This window comes from Lutjanus erythropterus, chromosome 3 (assembly GCF_056507025.1).
Source record: "Lutjanus erythropterus isolate fLutEry1 chromosome 3, fLutEry1.hap2, whole genome shotgun sequence".
Taxonomy (NCBI): Eukaryota; Metazoa; Chordata; class Actinopteri; order Lutjaniformes; family Lutjanidae; genus Lutjanus; species Lutjanus erythropterus.
Genome location: NC_139319.1, coordinates 40,236,175 through 40,260,841, shown reverse-complemented (window position 1 = coordinate 40,260,841; position 24,667 = coordinate 40,236,175). Strand labels below are relative to the sequence as shown.

At 39.0% G+C, this 24,667-nt stretch overlaps 2 protein-coding genes, 4 non-coding genes and 1 pseudogene across 6 annotated transcripts; 3 read left to right on the top strand and 4 right to left on the bottom strand.

Annotated features, from left to right (window-relative positions):
• Positions 1 to 557: 557 nt before the first annotated feature.
• LOC146330616 (uncharacterized) lies at positions 558 to 1,760 on the bottom strand. The gene has a single exon (XM_084711533.1). The coding sequence runs from the start codon at positions 1,758 to 1,760 to the stop codon at positions 558 to 560; it is 1,203 nt and encodes a 400-aa protein (XP_084567659.1).
• A 5,823-nt stretch (positions 1,761 to 7,583) lies between these two features.
• LOC146330615 (small nucleolar RNA U3) lies at positions 7,584 to 7,799 on the top strand. The gene has a single exon (XR_014769915.1). It is a non-coding gene; the product is annotated as a small nucleolar RNA U3 (small nucleolar RNA).
• A 6,161-nt stretch (positions 7,800 to 13,960) lies between these two features.
• On the top strand, positions 13,961 to 15,163 carry LOC146330614 (uncharacterized). Its single transcript, XM_084711532.1, has one exon. It carries the CDS (start codon positions 13,961 to 13,963, stop codon positions 15,161 to 15,163), a length of 1,203 nt encoding a protein of 400 aa, XP_084567658.1.
• Positions 15,164 to 18,777: 3,614 nt separating this feature from the next.
• On the top strand, positions 18,778 to 18,993 carry LOC146330613 (small nucleolar RNA U3). The gene has a single exon (XR_014769916.1). It is a non-coding gene; the product is annotated as a small nucleolar RNA U3 (small nucleolar RNA).
• Positions 18,994 to 20,320: 1,327 nt separating this feature from the next.
• On the bottom strand, positions 20,321 to 20,536 carry LOC146330612 (small nucleolar RNA U3). The gene has a single exon (XR_014769927.1). It is a non-coding gene; the product is annotated as a small nucleolar RNA U3 (small nucleolar RNA).
• A 1,095-nt stretch (positions 20,537 to 21,631) lies between these two features.
• On the bottom strand, positions 21,632 to 21,827 carry LOC146330611 (small nucleolar RNA U3; annotated as a pseudogene).
• Positions 21,828 to 23,329: 1,502 nt separating this feature from the next.
• Positions 23,330 to 23,545, bottom strand: LOC146330610 (small nucleolar RNA U3). The gene has a single exon (XR_014769901.1). It is a non-coding gene; the product is annotated as a small nucleolar RNA U3 (small nucleolar RNA).
• Positions 23,546 to 24,667: the final 1,122 nt, after the last annotated feature.

Genomic DNA, 24,667 nt, shown 5'->3' with positions numbered 1-24,667 from the left:
CATTTATTTATTTTATTTTATTTTTTTTTTTTGATGTACAATAGTGATGTTCATTCATGTGGCTGATGGTGTTTAAATGTGTCTCGCAGATCCAGTTCAGGAAGAGGCGCCCAGCCCAAGCTCTCCAAGAAGACGAGGAAAAACTCATGAAGAGTTCTTAAGACACAGGGGAAGAAACCTCGGGAAAAGCAATTCAAAGAGAGATCCCCCTCTTCACGGACGGCTGGGAGTATATATGTGAGTATGTGCAATTTTCTTTTTTTGTTTTTAGCGTGGGGAAACCAGAGCTCCTGGAGGAAACCCACGTAATCACGGGGAAAACATCTGAACTCCATGCAGAAAGACCCTGATCCAAGTGGGTTTAAGATTCAGGATCTTCCTGCTGTGAGGGGGGCAGTGCTGACCACTGTGCTGCACCAACGTAAAGTCTTGACCCTCAAACAGCCGTTTTCAAAGTGCTGTTTGGGGGTTAAAACTGATTAATACTCACAAATACCTGTGTTTGTGTAAGTCCCTGTCCCTGAGCTGGAAGTCTGTGTGTGGGCTGTAGATGATCTTCAGACGCCACACATGAGTACACGGTACCACTTCTTCTTCTTTTTCTTCTTGGCTAGGTGACTCTCGAGAGCTGTCAGCTGGGAGTTCAGGGAGAACTCTTTCTTCTTCCACTCCTGCTCCTTTTCCTGGAGAGTCTTCCTGAGGTCTTCTGTGGCCTGAAGGAGGGATGACTTTTCCTTCTGCCACTCGTTATGATGAGTTTCCAGCTGCTGCTCAACCTTCTGCAGAGCATCTGCAAGAGTTTTGTTTTCTTGTTTCTGCTCTTCAAGTTGAGCCGCAAAGAAAGTCTTTGATTTTTCTGTTTCTTCCACCTTCTGCTGCCAGCTGCGACGCTGAGTCTCCAGCAGATCCTCTGCCTTTTTCAGGGCAGAAGAAATCTTCCTGGTCTCTGCTTTTTGTTCCTCCAGCTGGGCTTGATGGGAAGCCTTGACTCGTTCCAGTGTCTTTGTTGCATCCTCCTTCTGTTTAGCAAGACTCTCCTCCATTTTGTTCAGCTTTGCTTGCAGCTTATGAGCTTGATCCCGCTCAAACACAAATTCGGCCTCCAGCTGTTCAGCCTTTGTGCGAGCCTCAAACTCTGCGGTGTCCTTTTCAAAAAGCTGCAACTTAAGGCCATGAGTTGTCGTCTCCATGTTGGTTTCAGCCACGGCACGCAGCTGTTTCTCAACACGGACCTGTAACTTCATGGCCTCGACTTCACTTTGAAGGTCCTCGTTCTTTTTGGTCATGGCCTCCAACTTGACTTCAAGTTCTTTGGTGTAGGATGTCTTCTGCTCAAGGTCGCTCTGAGCTGTCCGCAGCATGAAGCAGATTTTCCTGAAACGTAATTTCAGAGTCTCAGTATCTTCCTGTTCAGAGCGGTTATGTTTGGCTGGAGCCACGTCTAGCAGGGCTTGCAGTCTACATATTTCACTCTGCATCTGCTCTTTGCTCTTGTTGTCCTCTTGCTTGTCCTGGAGCTGATCGATGAGAGCGGTCAGCGAGTCCACGTGGATGTCCAAGTGGAGCCTCTGCTCAGATCGACCCCTGGTCAGCCTTGCCTCGCTGTCCTTAAGCTCGCACCTTATTTCCTCCTCCAGGGAATGGAGGTAGAAATCAAGGCGTCTGGTGGCGAAATCCTTGACTTGATGAGTCTGCTGATGGATCTCAGCGTTGTTTCTCCTCTGCCTCCTCTGCTTTCTCTGACTTTGTGTCGTTTCCATTGTAACTCGCGTTTGAACTTGTAAAACCTCTTTCCTAACTTGTGACGATGAAATTCGTGTCTGAATACTTGACAGTGAAAATCGTGTCTGATGCAGGTTTGATTCTGAGAATCAGAATTTTATAGCACAACATTCCGGAAGTGACTTGATGACATCATCAGAACACTGTTCTTTGATCTTGTTGTTGCTATGGGATACCTTTTTTTTTTTTTTTTTTTTTTCAAAGATGGCTGACTGAATTTTTAAAAACTTTATTTGTAACAAAACAATTACAACAAGGCATAGAAAAACATTATAGAGGAATAACATACAAGGCATGGTATAGAAAAGTAATTTAACATTGATATTATAATGCAGAGCAATAAGTAGTAAAAAAATAAACTAAAAAAACAGAAAAACAAAATTGTGAAAAGGAAAAATGCATTAAGTCGATCTAGGGGTCATAAAAAACTTTCAGTTCTTCATAAGTTTTGAGGAGAGACTTGGATTATTTTCCTTCCATTAATTTTAAGGCACTCAGATGATTAGCCATAAAGTCCCTTTAAGTAACTGAGAAGTGGGGTTTAATTTTCCTCCATTTAGATGTGTAGATTAAAAAAAATGCCAGTAGTGTAAGGCTGTTTAATATCAAGTGACCTTTAGTGTCCTTGAGATCAATACCAAACACAATAGTTTCTCTTGTGAGAGGAACATGTAGTGGGATTTTGGATGGTAGCAAGTCCTGCAAGTCCTGCCAGAATGTCATACAGTATAGACATTGACCTGTGGACAACATGTGGTTTCAATTTCAGTATAACAAAAGAAACAATTATTGTGATCAATGTTAAATCTCTTTCTTAGCATTTCATGACTGCCTATCTATGTTTTGAACTAACAGTTTGACTGATATGGGAATTGCTTTAATCACTTTGTCAAACTGAGCACGTGTGCAAACTATATGGTACTTCAAGGAGAAGTTTTCATACGATAGCCAATGTCCTAGATCACTGATGCGATGACTTATGGTGATGACCTGGGTGGGGACGCCACCTTTTACTCAGGCCTTTAGTGCTATTCATCCATCTAAATAGTTTTGGTGTGAGTTGCAGAGTTTTGGAGGTATCTGCCGTAGAGATAATATAATCTCTAAAGCTTTTGGGGGCTTCCTACATGCCAGATGGGAGGAGTTCAGTGAGTTTAAAGTATAAAAAAGCTTAGTATTTTCTCTGTGATGGATGACTTGGTCGATGTTATGTGTGGCCTGATCGGTTTCATTCCATCCATCTAGTATTTCTATTTTAGTGAGCAGACTCTTCAAATTATTTATTAAATGTAAAGAAAAAAGGGTAGAACCACCACAGTCCACATTAAGTGCTGTGGAAAATATTCTCCTGATAGTTTCATTGTTCCATTTTTACTTCCCGGTTGATCTCTGGTCCATCTGATCAGAGATGCCAGATTTCAGGATCGTTACCAAGCAGCTTTATGGTACAGAGTTCAATCATATAAAACAGCTCCAGGTAACTCTGTGTGGTTTTAGAGATTCAATAAAATCATATCATCAGCTTTATGTGTCCACTATTGCAGTAAATTAGACAGGAAAGTTATTTGTCTTATAATATATTGCAGAATACAGTAAAGTAAAATAAGTAAATGGTGGTGTGAGTTGCATGAAAGAAAATCATTTTTATTCTCATCTGGCAAAACACAGAATATAATTTGTATCATTTCAGAGATAAATAAATTGCAGACAATTGGACTCAAGTCATAGGGACTCGGACTCGAGTCGACTCGAGTCGCAAATTTGACGACTTGCAACTCGACTCGGACTTGGAGGGTCAGAGACTCGAGACTCGACTTGAGACAAGATGACTCCCCTCGACTTGAGACAAGATTGATGACTCCTCTCGACTTGAGACACGACAAACGAGCCCCTCCCTCATCACTCTTTCACCTGACTGCTGCTCTCTCCTCTCTCTCTCTCTCTCCCCCGCGCGCGCCCGCTTCGCCACGGTGCAACGAGCCCCTCCTTCACCTGACCGCAGCTCTGCTCTCCTCCTCTCTCTGCCTCCTCTCTGACAGTCAGTCAGCTGTTCCTGTCAAAAACATGACGTGTCGTGGCTTTTATACCTATGGATGTTAACATTAGAGCTGGACAGTATTACGTTACAAGGCTGGTAAACATATAGCTTCGCTGTTTGTTTTTGTCTTGTTAGGTTTTTTTATGATAACTCAAATATTAGATTTTTTTTTCACAAATAGGTCTGTTTTGAAATATTTTAAATAATTACTCCATAATTTAATGAGGTCCCACCCATAGATATAGAAATAGAAGTATATAGTTTCTTTATCTATGGTCCTGGCACCCCCTGCACCCTCCAACCTGGGCCCAGGAATGTAGCCTTTCCCCATCTACCTTGGTCTAAATGATCAAACATGTAATGTAAGAATAGATCAAATTAACAGCTTTATGCTTTAATCCATTCAGACTAGACTGCATGTTCTTTTTTGGATGAGGAACAATAGTGAGAGACTTGACTTGACATAATCTGCGACTTGACTTGACTCGACAACCTTGTGACTTGACTCGACTTGACTTGACAACCTTGTGACTTGACTCGACTTGACTCGACATAACTTTGTGACTTGACTTGACTTGACTTGACATAACCTTGTGACTTGACTTGACTTGACTTGACATAACCTTGTGACTTGACTTGCCCATAATAAAACTTGGGATTTGCTTGAGACTTGGACCAAATTCCTTGATACTTGCTTGCGACTCGGATTGGAGGGACTTGTGCAATTGTCTGCTGTACAGTGTATAATGATCTAATATATGTATAGTATATACATAGTACAGCACTGTATAAGTTTGAAATTTTTTAATATTATTACCATTATCATTACTATTATCATTATTATTACATTACATAACTATGGTGATAATTACAGACAGACAAAGATCAAAGACAAGTGCATTTTGATTATAATTTAACCCTAATCCCACCACTTTTTTCTTTTTTGCTGATCTGAAAAATGATCCGATCCGTGACTCAAAACCACGATATGATCCGAACCATGAATCTTTTGATCCGTTGCAGCCCTATTGTTAGATGAAGTGTGTCCCGAAGCTGTCTTTAATAGTTTCTTGTAGAGAGGAGCAGGATATTGCTGTTCAAGACTTAAGACGTAATGTAACTGCATCATAAAGCCTACATGAAATGCTGGCTACTCTCTCTCCTTCACCACAGACTGCTGGTCTGGTGTGACAGAATCTCTCATGAGCCTGACATGCCATTTCATTGACGCTGAATGGACAAGAAAGCAGGTCCCACACTGGGGAAAACTTGAAAGAGACATTCCTCAGTATGCTTGAGGACTGGAAGATGAGCAAAGACAATGTAGCACTAGTGCTTCGAGACAGCGGAGCAAATATTGTGAAGGGAATGAGGCTCGCTGAACTCCCGAGACCTCAGCTGCACAGCGCACACCTTGCAAATTGTGGTGAATGACGGTCTGTCAAGTCAAAGAGCCGTCACAGATGTCATTGCAATACTTAAGAAGTGTGCCACACATTTCCACCACTCCAATCTGGCCAAACAGCATTTGTGAGACATTCAGAGGGAACTTGGCCTGCCAGAGCACAACATAATCCAGGTTGTTCCAACAAGGTGGAACTCAACGCTCCACATGCTGCAAAGAATGCTGGAGCAAAAGTGTGCGCTTACCATCTACTGTGGTGAACATGGAGGACTTGCAGGTCCCTTGTGTCCAATTTAATTGAAACTCTTCTCCCAATAGATGAAGTGACACTTGAGGTGAGCCACAGTAACTCATCAGCATCCTGCATCATTCCTTGCCTGGCTGTGCTGCAGATGCTACTTCATGATGATGAGGGTCCCTCCACAAAAGGCATCAGAACGCTCAGGCAAGCCATGAGGGAGAGCCTGGACAAGTGTTTCTCAAAAGTAGAAGACACAAAAACTGTGGTGCTGGCCTGTCTCTCAGATCCTCATTATAAGAGTCATCCATTCTCCTCTGCCATGACATTGAGCAAGGATGGTTGAAAGAGGAAGAGGACGCTGCCACACAACAGACCACTCGAGAAGAGCAATGCTGCCACAGAAGGAGCCAGTGTGGAGGAGCAGGCAGCTGCATATGGGACACATGAGAATGAAACACCCACAAAAGGCAACAGAGAGAAAACTGGTGACCTGCTGGCCAGTATCTGCGTTAAGGATGAGCTACATCTGTACCTGAAGGAGCCAGTGATCGACAGGCAGAAAGGGGACCCACTCCAGTGGTGGAGACAGAATGAAGGGCGCTTCAAGCTACTTATGAAACAAGCAAGAAACTCTGCTTTTTGCACCACAATCTGGTGCTGCTCAATTGGGACTACTAATTGATTTGAGACTCACATTTCTGTGCAAATTTTATTTTACTTTGTTTGATTTACTTTATAAAACATCAGGAAGCTATTTATTTATTTACGTATAATATATTTAATAATTTATTTATTATAAGAGATGCTGCTGACCCTGGGAGCTCCCTGCACTTTTTGTAAGCTGTTTAATAAACATATGCTTAAAGACATTTAAACCAAGTTAAGTGTTGGAGTTTGTATTAATTAAAATTTTGACACCAATATTTTCACTTTTACTGCAAATGAATATCGGCTCCAAATATCGGTTATCGACCTCCTTGACTACTAACAATCGGTATCGGCCCTGAAAAAAACATATCGGTCTATCTCTATCTTTCACAAAATATCTTAACTAACTAACCAAGTAAGAAAAGTTAGAATGACTAAATTTAGCCATTACTGAATTTATTAAGTGTTCAAAATACTGGCAAGAGCAGAGGCTGATTTCTCTCACTGGCTGGAAAAAGTAATACAGAATGTAACAAAGTCTCAGTTTACATTCATCCTGACACTAAATTTTTTTTAAAACTGATTTGTTTTTAATCATTAGATTTTTCAGTAAAAGCTGCATTAAGCAACGTTTGGCTGTTAAGATGACATATTCATCAAGACTTATGACCTCAAACTTCACACTTCACCAGTCATTGCTGTTCTCTTCTTGTTTTGTTCTTTTTGCATTTGTTTATTTATTTATTTTTGTTTCATACCCTGTAAAGCAGCATTGGGTTCTTCATTACTGTGATTTGGTAGCAGCACATGACTGGATGAGACACAACAACTGGAGGAACATGTTGATGACAGAGAGGAACCCTGAGTGAGAATGAGTCTCCTGTGAATGACCTGCTGCTTTCACCCTCAGTCAAACTAAGACTATACTTTCAGGGATCATTCTGGCAAAAACTATAATATACTGTAGACATTACAACAAGGCATACGTTCAAGGCATACGTGTGGTTGAAGGTGTCTAAAATGAAATATGGTCTGCTTGTCATGATGATGATGAGATGTTTCAGGTCTGAGCTGAATCAGAAAGTGATTTATAATTCAGATCATACTGACTCTTTACTGCCACTGATCACTGCTCTTTGCTTCATTTTGAATTGTGAGGAGAGAAATAAAGCCTCAGTGTGTACAGAAATCTATTTTAATATTGAACCTTTTTAGAGACAAATTAATAACATAATATTTGCAAAGTTGACAGTGAATTATACATGAATGTATGCCTTGTTGTAATGTCTACAGTATATTATAGTTTTTGCCAGCATCAGTCTGTATGCTGGCCAGTGGAAAATAAGTAGAAAATAAGTGAACAGGATTTATGAACAGGAATTATATCTTGATTATGTTCTGAACCTCTGAACCCTGAGTGAGAATGAGTCTCCTGTGAATGAGCTGCTGCTTTCACCCTCAGTCAAACTAAGACTATACTTTCAGGGATCATTTCTATAGTTTCTGACTTGAGAAATGTGTTTCTAAAGTGTTTGGTCTCGCTAGCCACGATGATGAGTCGTGATATTCCTTTCTGAGCGTGAAGCTGACAGAGAATAATGATTCAGTTCATATGTTCTCTGTCATTGATGATTGTTCTTTACTTCCTTGTGGAGTTTTCAGGAAGGGAATATGATCAGAGTGGTTACTAATGTTGTCTTAATAACATTGTACTTGTAGGTTTCAGATTAACTTTTGTTTGTCTTACAGAAATGTTAGTTGTTGTTTCAATATTAGTCGAACATCTTGAGTTTCACAGGTAGAACATGTTAAATATGGCAAAGAGCCTATTTTGTAATTAGTCATCAACTTTAGTTTTTTTTTTTCTTGTGGTTTTTGAGTTGATAACTGTGATCTGCTGTTAAAATTTAACTCATATTTAGTAGTAGTGTTTAAAATTTATTTGAGCTTAGGCCACAAGTGTAAAATGTATTGAGTCTTGAGCTTAAAGTTAAAGTTCTGAATTTTAAGTGGAGAAAAAGTCAGAATTACAGTTGAATTTATTCTCAAAATTCTGAGTTTATTCTCATAATCTTGACTTTCTTGTCATAATTCTGAATTTAAACTCAGAATTTGATCTGATCATATTGCTTTCAAAAGTGCTATTGTTAAACAAAAAACAACAAAAATATTGCATATGTTTAAATAAATTGAATTACAAAGTTACAGTTACAAAGTAGCTGTTTGTGAAATAATGCAGCCTGTTTTGTTCTGTCAAGTGTATATAGTCTTCACAAGAACCGTCCTTTATGTCATCCTAACAGCCAAACGTTGCTTAATGCAGCTTTTACTGAAAAATCTAATGATTAAAAACAAATCAGTTTTAAAACATTTTAGTGTCAGGATGAATGTAAACTGAGACTTTGTTACATTCTGTATTACTTTTCCAGCCAGTGAGAGAAATCAGCCTCTGCTCTTGCCAGTATTTTGAACACTTAATAAATTCAGTAATGGCTAAATTTAGTCATTCTAACTTTTCTTACTTGGTTAGTTAGTTAAGATATTTTGTGAAAGATAGAGATAGACCGATATGGTTTTTTCAGGGCCGATACCGATTGTTAGTAGTCAACGAGGCCGATAACCGATATTTGGAGCCGATATTCATTTGCAGTAAAAGTGAAAATATTGGTGTCAAAATTTTAATTAATACAAACTCCAACACTTAACTTGGTTTAAATGTCTTTAAGCATATGTTTATTAAACAGCTTACAAAAAGTGCAGGGAGCTCCCAGGGTCAGCAGCATCTCTTATAATAAATAAATTATTAAATATATTATAAATAAATAAATAAATAGCTTCCTGAAGTTTTATAAAGTAAAACAAACAAAGTTAAATAAAATTTGCACAGAAATGTGAGTCTCAAATCAATTAGTAGTCCCAATTGAGCAGCACCAGATTGTGGTGCAAAAAGCAGAGTTTCTTGCTTGTTTCATAAGTAGCTTGAAGCGCCCTTCATTCTGTCTCCACCACTGGAGTGGGTCCCCTTTCTGCCTGTCGATCACTGGCTCCTTCAGGTACAGATGTAGCTCATCCTTAACGCAGATACTGGCCAGCAGGTCACCAGTTTTCTCTCTGTTGCCTTTTGTGGGTGTTTCATTCTCATGTGTCCCATATGCAGCTGCCTGCTCCTCCACACTGGCTCCTTCTGTGGCAGCATTGCTCTTCTCGAGTGGTCTGTTGTGTGGCAGCGTCCTCTTCCTCTTTCAACCATCCTTGCTCAATGTCATGGCAGAGGAGAATGGATGACTCTTATAATGAGGATCTAAGAGACAGGCCACCACCACAGTTTTTGTGTCTTTTACTTTTGAGAAACGCTTGTCCAGGCTCTCCCTCATGGCTTGCCTGAGTGTTCTGATGCCTTTTGTGGAGGGACCCTCATCATCTTGAAGTAGCATCTTCAGCACAGCCAGGCAAGGAATGATGCAGGATGCTGATGAGTGCTGACACCTTCATTGCATGTATTACAGACTGCCTTCCCTGGTGTTGGTTGAGTGTAATACTTCCATACTGCACTGTTTTAACAACATGTGATAGCAGGGACCCTGTCATTCAAAACTAGGCTGCTACATTACTAACAATTAATGTTACTATAGCTGAAAAAACAGTACAATAGCAATAGGAGAGACTATTCATCCCTGAAGACCATGCAGTTCATGTAGGCTTTATGATGCAGTTACATTACGTCTTAAGTCTTGAACAGCAATATCCTGCTCCTCTCTACAAGAAACTATTAAAGACAGCTTCGGGACACACTTCATCTAACAATAGGGCTGCAACGGATCAAAAGATTCATGGTTCGGATCATATCGTGGTTTTGAGTCATGGATCGGATCATTTTTCAGATCATCAAAAAAGAAAAAAGTGGTGGGATTAGGGTTAAATTATTTTCAAAATGCACTTGTCTTTGATCTTTGTCTGTCTGTAATTATCACCATAGTTATGTAATGTAATAATAATGATAATAGTAATGATAATGGTAATAATATTAAAAAATTTCAAACTTATACAGTGCTGTACTATGTATATACTACACATATATTAGATCATTATACACTGTACAGCAGACAATTGCACAAGTCCCTCCAATCCGAGTCGCAAGCAAGTATCGAGGAATTTGGTCCAAGTCTCAAGCAAATCCCAAGTTTTTTTATCATGGGCAAGTCAAGTCACAAGGTTATGTCAAGTCAAGTCAAGTCAAGTCACAAGGTTATGTCGAGTCAAGTCGAGTCAAGTCACAAGGTTGTCAAGTCAAGTCGAGTCAAGTCACAAGGTTGTCGAGTCAAGTCAAGTCGCAGATTATGTCAAGTCAAGTCTCTCACTATTGTTCCTCATCCAAAAAAGAGCATGCAGTCTAGTCTGCATGGATTAAAGCATAAAGCTGTTAATTTTATCTATTCTTACATTACATGTTTGATCATTTAGACCAAGGTAGATGGGGAAAGGCTACATTCCTGGCCCAGGTTGAAGGGTGCAGGGGGCGCCAGGACCATAGATAAAGAAACTATATACTTCTATTTCTATATCTATGGGTGGGACCTCATTAAATTATGGAGTAATTATTTAAAATATTTAAAAACAGGCCTATTTGTGGAAAAAATCTAATATTTGAGTTATCATAAAAAAACCTAACAAGACAAAAACAAACAGCGAAGCTATATGTTTACCAGCCTTGTAACATAATACTGTCCAGCTCTAATGTTAACCAGGGGCGTCACTAGACCTAATACTGTACTGGGGCACAAAGAATTCATGAGAGCGCGCAAAGTGCGCAAGAAAAAAAACATATTCATCACTTATTTATCAGAAAAAAACATAAATAGTTCTTTAAACTATTCAATCATATCAGACTATGTTGTTGTCTAGATCTTTGATTAACCACCTGAAATGTACTGCGGTAATGTATTTGGCCTACTTGTGCACTTTACTCTAGACTTCTAGACCATTACTGATAAAAGCAAAAAGGAAGAGCAATGAATCTTTTTGAAATATTTATTTCAGTAAACATCTACAAATTGAACTTAATTAAACTTGAATGGTTTAAAAATTTGGCTCACGACTTGATGACAGGGAAAAATGTTTTTCTTCCTGAAAATAGACCATTTGAGAACCACTGCACCATCCATAGGCTACATCTGTCAACTTACACAAGCTAACACACAAGTCCTGAGCAGAACCAGCAGACCATAACCAACATTATGTTTCATGCTGATGAAACTCACTGGAAATTCCCCCCACAGCTCGTACAGCAAATTAATATGGTTGTCTTGATACCTGGAATAACGTTAGCTAACTTAGCATTAACTTAAGACAGACTTATGTTGCCTAGCTAGCTAGGACTTCACTTACCTCTCATTCCTCGCTGCTTTATCCCTGCTGCGGGCGAATAACTTTCTGATATCCATCTAGGAGTTACAGTTCGAGTCAAATCAAAATCAAAATAATATATTTAACAAGTTGTTGTCGGCTAACGTTATCTACCTCACGCAGTGATTCTCATCGCCTGCCTCTCTCTCTCTCTCTCTCTCTCTCTCGCGACTTCGAGTTGACACGGAAGTATTACCAGTCGAAGTCGCTATAGGTGAATAAATTACCATATTAATTAGCCATGTGCGCATTGTTTATGTGGAGTGAATACAGTAGCAATGAATTACCGTACAAAGTAGTATGTGCGCTGTAGTCAATGCTATGTAGACTTAAAACTCTGAAGTGATTTTTTTTTATTGGTGAAATTTTTACTGGGGCACTGCAGATCAATACTGGGGCACGTGCCCCAGTGAAATCTGTCTGGCGACGCGGCTGGTGCAGGGGGTGCCAGGACCATAGATAAAGAAACTATATACTTCTATTTCTATATCTATGGGTGGGACCTCATTAAATTATGGAGTAATTATTTAAAATATTTCAAAACAGACCTATTTGTGAAAAAAAAATCTAATATTTGAGTTATCATAAAAAAACCTAACAAGACAAAAACAAACAGCGAAGCTATATGTTTACCAGCCTTGTAACGTAATACTGTCCAGCTCTAATGTTAACATCCATAGGTATAAAAGCCACGACACGTCATGTTTTTGACAGGAACAGCTGACTGACTGTCAGAGAGGAGGCAGAGAGAGGAGGAGAGCAGAGCTGCGGTCAGGTGAAGGAGGGGCTCGTTGCACCGTGGCGAAGCGGGCGCGCGCGGGGGAGAGAGAGAGAGAGAGGAGAGAGCAGCAGTCAGGTGAAAGAGTGATGAGGGAGGGGCTCGTTTGTCGTGTCTCAAGTCGAGAGGAGTCATCAATCTTGTCTCAAGTCGAGGGGAGTCATCTTGTCTCAAGTCGAGTCTCGAGTCTCTGAGCCTCCAAGTCCGAGTCGAGTTGCAAGTCATCAAATTTGCGACTCGAGTCGACTCGAGTCCGAGTCCCTATGACTTGAGTCCAATTGTCTGCAATTTATTTATCTCTGAAATGATACAAATTATATTCTGTGTTTTGCCAGATGAGAATAAAAATGATTTTCTTTTATGCAACTCACACCACCATTTACTTATTTTACTTTACTGTATTCTGCAATATATTATAAGACAAATAACTTTCCTGTCTAACTTACTGCAATAGTGGACACATAAAGCTGATGATATGATTTTATTGAATCTCTAAAACCACACAGAGTTACCTGGAGCTGTTTTATATGATTGAACTCTGTACCATAAAGCTGCATGGTAACGATCCTGAAATCTGGCATCTCTGATCAGATGGACCAGAGATCAACCGGGAAGTAAAAATGGAACAATGAAACTATCAGGAGAATATTTTCCACAGCACTTAATGTGGACTGTGGTGATCTAGGACATTGGCTATCGTATGAAAACTTCTCCTTGAAGTACCATATAGTTTGCACACGTGCTCAGTTTGACAAAGTGATTAAAGCAATTCCCATATCAGTCAAACTGTTAGTTCAAAACATAGATAGGCAGTCATGAAATGCTAAGAAAGAGATTTAACATTGATCACAATAATTGTTTCTTTTGTTATACTGAAATTGAAACCACAGGTTGTCCACAGGTCAACGTCTATACTGTATGACATTCTGGGAGGACTTGCAGGACTTGCTACCATCCAAAATCCCACTACATGTTCCTCTCACAAGAGAAACTATTGTGTTTGGTATTGATCTCAAGGACGTTAAAGGTCACTTGATATTAAACAGCCTTACACTACTGGCATTTTTTTTTATCTACACATCTAAATGGAGGAAAATTAAACCCCACTTCTCAGTTACTTAAAGGGACTTTATGGCTAATCATCTGAGTGCCTTAAAATTAATGGAAGGAAAATAATCCAAGTCTCTCCTCAAAACTTATGAAGAACTGAAAGTTTTTTATGACCCCTAGATCGACTTAATGCATTTTTCCTTTTCACAATTTTGTTTTTCTGTTTTTTTTAGTTTATTTTTTTACTACTTATTGCTCTGCATTATAATATCAATGTTAAATTACTTTTCTATACCATGCCTTGTATGTTATTCCTCTATAATGTTTTTCTATGCCTTGTTGTAATTGTTTTGTTACAAATAAAGTTTTAAAAAATTCAGTCAGCCATCTTTGAAAAACAAACAAACAAAAAAAAAGGTATCCCATAGCAACAACAAGATCAAAGAACAGTGTTCTGATGATGTCATCAAGTCACTTCCGGAATGTTGTGCTATAAAATTCTGATTCTCAGAATCAAACCTGCATCAGACACGATTTTCACTGTCAAGTATTCAGACACGAATTTCATCGTCACAAGTTAGGAAAGAGGTTTTACAAGTTCAAACGCGAGTTACAATGGAAACGACACAAAGTCAGAGAAAGCAGAGGAGGCAGAGGAGAAACAACGCTGAGATCCATCAGCAGACTCATCAAGTCAAGGATTTCGCCACCAGACGCCTTGATTTCTACCTCCATTCCCTGGAGGAGGAAATAAGGTGCGAGCTTAAGGACAGCGAGGCAAGGCTGACCAGGGGTCGATCTGAGCAGAGGCTCCACTTGGACATCCACGTGGACTCGCTGACCGCTCTCATCGATCAGCTCCAGGACAAGCAAGAGGACAACAAGAGCAAAGAGCAGATGCAGAGTGAAATATGTAGACTGCAAGCCCTGCTAGACGTGGCTCCAGCCAAACATAACCGCTCTGAACAGGAAGATACTGAGACTCTGAAATTACGTTTCAGGAAAATCTGCTTCATGCTGCGGACAGCTCAGAGCGACCTTGAGCAGAAGACATCCTACACCAAAGAACTTGAAGTCAAGTTGGAGGCCATGACCAAAAAGAACGAGGACCTTCAAAGTGAAGTCGAGGCCATGAAGTTACAGGTCCGTGTTGAGAAACAGCTGCGTGCCGTGGCTGAAACCAACATGGAGACGACAACTCATGGCCTTAAGTTGCAGCTTTTTGAAAAGGACACCGCGGAGTTTGAGGCTCGCACAAAGGCTGAACAGCTGGAGGCCGAATTTGTGTTTGAGCGGGATCAAGCTCATAAGCTGCAAGCAAAGCTGAACAAAATGGAGGAGAGTCTCGCTAAACAGAAGGAGGATGCAAAAAAGACACTGGAACGAGTCAAGGCTTCCCATCAAGCCCAGCTGGAGGAACAAAAAGCAGAGACCAGGAAGATTTCTTCTGCCCTGAAAAAGGCAGAGGATCTGCTGGAGACTCAGCGTCGCAGCTGGCAGCAGAAGGTGGAAGAGACAGAAAAATCAAAGACTTTCTTTGGGGCTCAACTTGAAGAGCAGAAACAAGAAAACAAAACTCTTGCAGATGCTCTGCAGAAGGTTGAGCAGCAGCTGGAAACTCATCATAACGAGTGGCAGAAGGAAAAGTCATCCCTCCTTCAGGCCACAGAAGACCTCAGGAAGACTCTCCAGGAAAAGGAGCAGGAGTGGAAGAAGAAAGAGTTCTCCCTGAACTCCCAGCTGACAGCTCTCGAGAGTCACCTAGCCAAGAAGAAAAAGAAGAAGAAGTGGTACCGTGTACTCATGTGTGGCGTCTGAAGATCATGTACAGCCCACACACAGACTTCCAGCTCAGGGACAGGGACTTACACAAACACAGGTATTTGTGAGTATTAATCAGTTTTAACCCCCAAACAGCACTTTGAAAACGGCTGTTTGAGGGTCAAGACTTTACGTTGGTGCAGCACGGTGGTCAGCACTGCCCCCCTCACAGCAGAAAGATCCTGAATCTTAAACCCACTTGGATCAGGGTCTTTCTGCATGGAGTTCAGATGTTTTCCCCGTGATTACGTGGGTTTCCTCCAGGAGCTCTGGTTTCCCCACGCTAAAAACAAAAAGAAAGAAAATTGCCCATACTCACATATATACTCCCAGCCGTCCGTGAAGAGGGGGATCTCTCTTTGAATTGCCTTTCCCGAGGTTTCTTCCCCTGTGTCTTAAGAACTCTTCGTGAGGAGTTTTTCCTCGTCTTCTTGGAGAGCTTGGGCTGGGCGCCTCTTCCTGAACTGGATCTGCGAGACACATTTAAACACCATCAGCCACATGAATGAACATCACTATTGTACATCAAAAAAATAAAAAAAAATTAATAAAATAATGTCATGTTTCTTGGTCATTTGTTTTTTAGAATTTAAAGTTGCACTGTGTGTCACATTTGATATTAAATGGTTTGTTTGATGAATAAATCAGGGACAAACAGTGATCGGTCAGTTTTGTTGACTAGATCTCAAAGATGCTCATCAGCACATGGTCAGTTACAGTTCTGAACAGTTCTGTACACACATACATGCTAAAAGATCTGCCATAACACCCGAAAAAGGTTGCTTGATTGCAGAAAACAATGGTTTGAACAATGGTGGTTTGGTTGTGACATTTCCTAAATTTACACCCTGATTTAAAAAAAAAATACTACATGTACTTTAAAATGATGGGACCTTACACTGCTTTGGTAGTGACATGAGAATGTGGGACTTTTTTTCACATACAGCCTCATGATTTTAAATAAAATATATGTTGTTGAAATAAGAGGTTATGGTTTGGGAAAGCTTCCTCCCAACTGAAACTACACTACAAATCAGCAAATAAGTCATTCCCAGTAACTCACGGAAGATTTTATTTGGGTCATCAAATACATTAAAGACCATTGAAGAATTAATGCAAATTTAAGATTTACATCTGTAGTAAACCTTTTAAAAAGAATTTCAAATGTGTACATATTGTTTTTTTGATGACAGGAAAAAATGAGAGCCTGTTAATTCTGCTTAAATTCACTTATTTTGTCTGGTTTATATATTAGGCTAAAAGGTCCTATATTGTTACACAGCCTAAATGCATTTATTTCTGATTTCAACAACTTAAATACTTAATATGTTCTCGAGAACACAGGTCAACATAATATAAGACGATCTGGAAATGACAGTAAAACTGGTCACGGCCATTCATTTATGCACATATTAACTTTTACCAAAATGTGTTGATAAGGCCTATTGTGGATTGTTTCTTGATGGTTTATCTTTTTTAAAAAGTGGATCCTAAGGAACAAAGTTTGGGAAACACTGCTATGTAAGGGATCCTGCAGGGTTCTGCATCACACTGTCATGATTTATTTCACAATAACGACCTGCTCACTGTACATTATCCTGCTTGATAAATGGTTATTCACAAAAAAAAAAAAAAAAAAATTGACACAAAATATTCATTTCAAAGTGATTTTGGTAATTTAACAGTGACTCTATTTTTCCTGCAGAGTCTATAATTAGAACTGTATCCATAGCAACAGTCTGTTTTTCATAACAACGGTCTGTTAGTCTTAGCAACGGTCTGCTATACAGAAATAACACATACATTGTGTCCATGTAGTCCACATGTGTCTAGAGATGAAACGGTACAAACATTTCATATTGGAATGAAAGAATTAAAATTCTTTATTTCAAACATGTAAAAAAAATGAAAGAAAAAGAAATAAAACAAAAGAAATAAATAAAAACAAACAAACAAAGTTCAATAAACCTATACAGCAAACTCAACAGGCAAATATGGTTCTGCATAGAACCCCAAGTTAGGGTTCTCGGTGGGACAGAGTCCCAAGTTTTTTTATCATGGGCAAGTCAAGTCAAGTCAAGTCACAAGGTTATGTCGAGTCAAGTCAAGTCAAGTCAAGTCACAAGGTTATGTCGAGTCAAGTCAAGTCACAAGGTTATGTCGAGTCAAGTCGAGTCAAGTCACAAGGTTGCCGAGTCAAGTCAAGTCACAAGGTTGTCGAGTCAAGTCAAGTCACAGATTATGTCAAGTCAAGTCTCTCACTATTGTTCCTCATCCAAAGAAGAACATGCAGTCTAGTCTGAATGGATTAAAGCATAAAGCTGTTAATTTGATCTATTCTTACATTACATGTTTGATCATTTAGACCAAGGTAGATGGGGAAAGGCTACATTCCTGGGCCAGGTTGGAGGGTGCAGGGGAAGCCAGGACCACAGATAAAGAAACTATATACTTCTATTTCTGTATCTATGGGTGGGACCTCATTAAATTATGGAGTAATTATTTAAAATATTTCAAAACAGGCCTATTTGTGGAAAAAAATCTAATATTTGAGTTATCATAATAGCCCATAATAGCCCCCCCCCCCCCCCCAGTTGTTCTTAATATAGTGAAGAACCCCCCCCCCCCCCCCCCAAAAAAAAAAAACACACACAAATGGTTTGGCCAGCAAACTTTGACGTTGTCTTTTTTTGTTCGGTATGCTCTATGTGCGGTCGGTAGAAGTCCGATGCACAGAGAAGAAAAGTTATGGTCTGGATTTCACTCAAGGCGATGTGACGGCTTTTAAATCAGAGATGCGCTGCACACACACACACTTCTTACTATTATCACTGTATATTTCCGTATCAATATTATCAGCAACCTTGTTTCAAGTGATTAAACCATTAAAAACATTAAATAGCCTACAGCATCTTCACTTTAATAATCAGTGTTTATCATAGGAACAGTCAGCTGTCGCTAACGTATTGGGCCTCACAGTAAGGTTAGTAGTTATGAGTTGTAGAGTTTCTCATGTGGCTTCCACACAAACACACACTGTTCTCTACCAGAACAGACGTTCTCCCCATTGCTACAGTCTGCTGAGTGTCTAGAGCCAGAGGAGGAGAAAGTGGACCGGTGGACTAACGTTACGCTAAAAGCTAATCAGCCTTCGCCTCAATGTGCTTCCCTGCAATAAAACTGGACTGAATTGAGTTAATGAGGTTTTTATTCTCTCTCTCACTCACACACACATACTTCTACTATCACGGACTATTTCCACTTCGATATTATCAGCAACCTTGTTTCAACTGATTAACAGACACGTCTGGAGGGACTGTGAGTGAGCAGAGCTGCTGCTTATGTTTATGTAACATTACTGGGAAAAAACAATATATATTAAATGCACGAACGTATGTGGACTCAATTTGCAAAGCATTGTGGGTGTGGATGAAAATGAAATCAAACATTAAAGAGTAGTTTAATGTAAAGGATTATTATTGTGGTTTTTGTTGCAGTCATATTTTGTTTATTGATCATGAATTGATCATTTTGGTCAAGTGAAAAAGAGGAACCCTGAGTGAGAATGAGTCTCCTGTGAATGACCTGCTGCTTTCACCCTCAGTCAAACTAAGACTATACTTTCAGGGATCATTTCTATAGTTTCTGACTTGAGAAATGTGTTTCTAAAGTGTTTGGTCTCGCTAACCACGATGATGAGTCGTGATATTCCTTTCTGAGCGTGAAGCTGACAGAGAATAATGATTCAGTTCATATGTTCTCTGTCATTGGTGATTGTTCTTTATTTTCTTGTAGAGTATTGAGGAAGGGAATATGATCAGAGTGGTTACTAATGCTGTCTTAATAACAACACTGTAGGTTTCTGTAGTTTAAGATCAAGTATTATGTTTGTCTCAGAGAGATATAGATGTTGTATCTGTACAACATCTTGAGTTAAACTGGGAGAACATGTAAAATATGGTAAAGAATGTATTTTGTTCATATGTTCTGTCTTTGGTGACTGTTCTTTACTTCTCAATGAGTTTTTCAGGAGGCGAACATGGAAAAGAATTGGTTGGAGGATTACAGAGATGTGATCAACAATTCTGATAATCAGAAACATTGATGCAGTGCTAACGAATCGATGCATCTCATTAGGATGTGCATATATTTCATTTTTGGCATCAATGAACTGCTGCTGTAACTTTCCTCTGTTTTCTCTCTCCTCCTGCCTCTGTCTGCACCGCTCTCACTGGACGCCTGCTGCCTCGCTCACACAAAACAGGCGCTCCCTCCTCCCTCTCCTGTCTCTACTCTTCATTTGAGAGATACACTGTTACAAGTCATTTATGCAAAATGTGAAAGTGGACAGCAGAGTACAGAGACACAAGTCTGACCCACAGAGACGTCATGTCACTGTGAGAGCAGGTAACACGTATCACTGTTTCCCCACACTAATCAAAACCACAGCACTCTTCATATGAAACAGAGCAGCACATCATCTTACTGCAAAAATGCATTTTTAATAGTTATAAAGTTTGTTCAGATTCTTGTTAAGGCACGAGAGTCCTAATAAGATGTCAACACCACTGTAATGTCTCCTCTCTGTCTCTCCTGTTACTACATTTAGTAAAACTATCAGGATTTCTTTTTGCAGCTAATAGCACTCTACAAATATAGAATCAATTGAATTGAAAAGTAAAGATTAAAGAGAAAGTAAAGATATTGTATTGTATTGTGACAGAGCTGAATCATGTCATACTGAATCGTTGGCTGTTTAAAAACTTCTAAGATGTATCATATCATTGAACATGTATCGAGATACATATGGTCTCAGTCAGTGAGATTCACACCCTTAACTTTCAGTGATGTTGCCTGAAGTGGCCAATGGCAGCTTATACCCACAAAGTACATCCTGTGAGTCAGACTAGCCTTTAAAAAAAAAAAAAAAAAAAAAATCATTATTGCATATCAGATCCTTCAGAGGTGATAATATAACTAACAAGATGGAGAAGTCAAGAGAAAATCTTTATTTTAAGAAGATTTATATATCCAGACAATTTATCTTACCATAATAAGGCTGTTTAAATTAAGAAACATAGGATTTGATAAAGAATCTAAATTAACAGGTTGTCAAAACGTTTGTTGTTTCTTTATTAAACAGTTTCTAAACTCTCCACTCTGATCATATTCCCTTCCTCAAAACTCCACAAGGAAGCAAAAAATGATCATCAATGACAGAGAACATATGAACTGAATCATTATTCTCTGTCAGCTTCACGCTCAGAAAGGAATATCGCGACTCATCATCGTGGTTAGCGAGACCAAACACTTTAGAAACACATTTCTCAAGTCAGAAACTATAGAAATGATCCCTGAAAGTATAGTCTTAGTTTGACTGAGGGTGAAAGCAGCAGGTCATTCACAGGAGACTCATTCTCACTCAGGGTTCCTCTTTTTCACTCGACCAAAATGATTGATTCATGATCAGTAAACAAAATATGACTGTAACAAAAACCACAATAATAATCCTTTACAGTAAACTGCTCTTTAATGTTTGATTTATTTTTCAACTACACCCACAATGCTTTGCAAATTAAGTCCACAGACATTCGTGCATTTAATATATGTTGTTTTTTCTCCCATTCCCTTTCAAGTATTTACAAAATTGGAAAGAAATATTTTATTTTTTTCATTTGTTTAATTGTTTAGAGTATAAAATCACACATGAGGATTAGGGACAGATTGAAGTGAGTTAGGGCCACATGTGGAACATTTATTTGATTTTAATGTCAGAACTCAAATAAATTTTTCACGTGAAGCCCGAGAAAAGTCAAAATTATGAGAACAAAGTCAGAATTATGAGAATAAAGTCAGAATTATGAGAATAAAGTCAGCTATAATTCTGACTTTTCTGAATTCTGGCTTAAAATTCAGAATTTTATCTTGTGAATTTATTGTAGTTAAAAATTCTGAAGAATGGTTCACTCAGACACTGAAGAAGAGTTCAGGAGTCCCAGATGACTTAATGAAGCTCGATCGAGCAGAATTCAGATTAGCAACACACAGAGAATATTGTGACTGCCAACCTAATTCTGAAGGTTACTTCTCATGTGAAGGTATTTAACTTTCTCTTGACATGTCCTGGAATCTCACTCATTACCTTGTATGGACCTAATGTGTCTATCTATATGTGTGCACAAATTCTATTGGACATAAGTGAAAAACAAGAAGCTATGCACCTCCTTGGAAACAGTATATGAAAAATTAATATCATAATGAAAATAAAGACCAGTTTTCGGTACGAACCAGTATACCACACAGGCCTACTTGAAATGTTTCAGTTTATGTGTAATAAATCTAAAAGTTTAACAGTTTGAATTAAATTATGGGGGAAAAAAAACTTTTCTGTGATATTCTAATTTTTTGAAATGCATTTGTATGTTCTACAGAGGGATAACACCAGTATTTCTCTGACAGACAATGACCAGAAACTTGTTTAGTCTCAACTACAGACAACTAGAACGATCATCAATGACAGAGAACATATGAACTGAATCATTATTCTCTGTCAGCTTCACGCTCAGAAAGGAATATCACGACTCATCATCGTGGTTAGCGAGACCAAACACTTTAGAAACACATTTCTCAAGTCAGAAACTATAGACTATACTATAGACTGACAGTACTGAGATGAAGAAAAAGTCTTAGACTAGGGATAGACCGATTATCGGCTGGGCTGATTATCGGAGCAGATATGTGGCATTTTGACGCATATCGGCATCAGCCTTTCTTTTTAATCCGACGGCCGATAAGAGATCAATTCGCAAGTCAAGTCGCAAGTCCTACACTTTGAGTTTTGAGTCCTTTCGAGTCATTTTAACAACAAACTAATAATATATTAAATGTACACAGATCATGTATGCTTTTAAAATCTATATTTATTTATCAAAACAAATTTGATAAACAAGGGAATTTAACTTTTACAAGAAAACTAGTGCTGACATTGAACTTTTATATTGCACTATTAACCAGTAACATTTAACATTTAACTCGTAACATTAACTCTGCAAGAATATTCTTCCTTTTCAAATATTTCTGCACAGAATAAACACATCTGATAAAGTGCAACTGAGATTATTTGTAAAAAAAAACAAAGTTCTGACATTGTATTTCCATAGAATATTGCACTAGAACTAGCACCACAGCAGTTAACCATTGAATTCACATAAAAATAACATTGAACAGGGTTGTGCACTTTTCTGTTATTTCAGGGCCCTATGCTGTGTTGCATTTGCAAAAGACCAAATTGGCCAAAAGTCTGTCAGTCATTTGTGTTCGATGGGGCCGTAGAATGATGCCACCATGGCTGAAAACTCGCTCCACTGGAGCACTGGAGGCAGGCACTGCCAACACTCTGATGGCCACTCAGAACAGTGAAGGAAGAGTCTTCATGTTCATTGCCCAGAACAAAGAGCATTCTGTCCTTCGGCTATGTCAAGGTAGTGACTTAGCTGTAGTGCTGGAGTGGTCCCCACATCCTTCTTCTGTCTTTTATGGTATGCAGCAAACAGTCCTTCTCCTTGTCCAAGCTCCTCTTGCTCTTCTTCATCAGTAAGAGTCACAGGTTGCTCTGTCTGTGCTGCATCTTGCAGGATCAGTTCTGGCAATCAGCAGAAACAAAAGAGCCCTTATTACAATTAGTGTAGGAGGTCAAGTGTGTTAGAATTAACAAGTATTATTGTTGCAGTCAGTTAGATCAGATTATGAGAAAAAAAAGTTACATTAAACTCAATAATATTTACCTTTAACTCGTTGTGCCACCTCTGCCTTGACGTCACGACTGACCAGCACATGGGGCTCCACCCACAACAGAGAAAAAGCTGGATCCAAGGCAGCTGCTTTGAGGTAGACTGGGTCTTCAAAGGGAGCGGTGACCCCATCTTGTGTCCTGGCCAGTGAAATGAGTCCCCACTGAAACACATTGCCGCCGTGCTCGTTCCGGACGTTGTTTGGGCTATTCACTTTTTGATATGCATTTGTATGTTTTACAGAGAGATAACACCAGTTTTTCTCTGACAGACAACAAACACAAACTTATTTAGTCTCAACTACAGACAGCTATCACTTTAACAACACAAAAACAGTTTAAAACATAATGTTGATATTACAACAGGAATAGTAACCACTCTGATCATATTCTCTTCCTCAAAACTCCACAAGGAAGTAAAGAACGATCATCAATGACAGAGAACATATGAACTGAATCATTATTCTCTGTCAGCTTCACGCTCAGAAAGGAATATCACGACTCATCATCGTGGTTAGCGAGACCAAACACTTTAGAAACACATTTCTCAAGTCAGAAACTATAGAAATGATCCCTGAAAGTATAGTCTTAGTTTGACTGAGGGTGAAAGCAGCAGGTCATTCACAGGAGACTCATTCTCACTCAGGGTTCAGAGGTTCAGAACATAATCAAGATATAATTCCTGTTCATAAATCCTGTTCACTTATTTTCTACTTATTTTCCACTGGCCAGCATACAGACTGGTGCTGGCAAAAACTATAATATACTGTAGACATTACAACAAGGCATACGTTCATGTATAATTCAGTGCATGTCAACTTTGCAAATATTATTTTTATTAGATTAGATTTCTGTACACACTGAGGCTTTATTTCTCTCCTCACAATTCAAAATGAAGCAAAGAGCAGTGATCAGTGGCAGTAAAGAGTCAGTATGATCTGAATTATAAATCACTTTCTGATTCAGCTCAGACCTGAAACATCTCATCATCATCATGACAAGCAGACCATATTTCATTTTAGACACCTTCAACCACACATGTTTCAATCACTTCAATCACTGATGTTTCAGAGTTGTGCTTAAATGGAACACATACAATATTTATACTATTTTTAACAGTAGAAACGCAAAAACTAAAGTAGCTCAGTGGACATGAATATTTCACAATACTACTAAAGCTACTATGATCATCTTCTCTCCATTGATACTCCATTAATAATCAAACAACAATCATCAATAAGAGAACATGAAAACTGAACACATTCAGAAGAAATGAAATTGACTCATCATTATTAGCAAAACCAAAGATGTCAGCAACAAATTGTCCAGGCAGCAGCAAAAGAAAAGATCTCTGAAAGTATAATCCTTGTTGGAGAGAAGGTGGAAACAGCAGGTCATTGACAGGAGAGTCAGTCTCACTCAGGTTCCTCCAGTTCCTCCAGTTCCTCCAGTTCCTCCAGTTTATGTGTCACAGAATAACAGTCAATCACTGCAGAACTCTGACAGGACACAGATAGAGGAGAAAATGAGCACAGAGTGATAACAAGGGATAGTAAGAAGAAAAAAAAAGAAAAGTTGGTCCAAACACTGGCAAGACAAATGACTTGTTTTTGTAAAAAGAAAGACCCTGTCTGTCATATAAACACATGACTGGACAAGATGCATCAACTGGAGGAGCTTAATGATGACAGGGAGAAACCCACTGATCACAT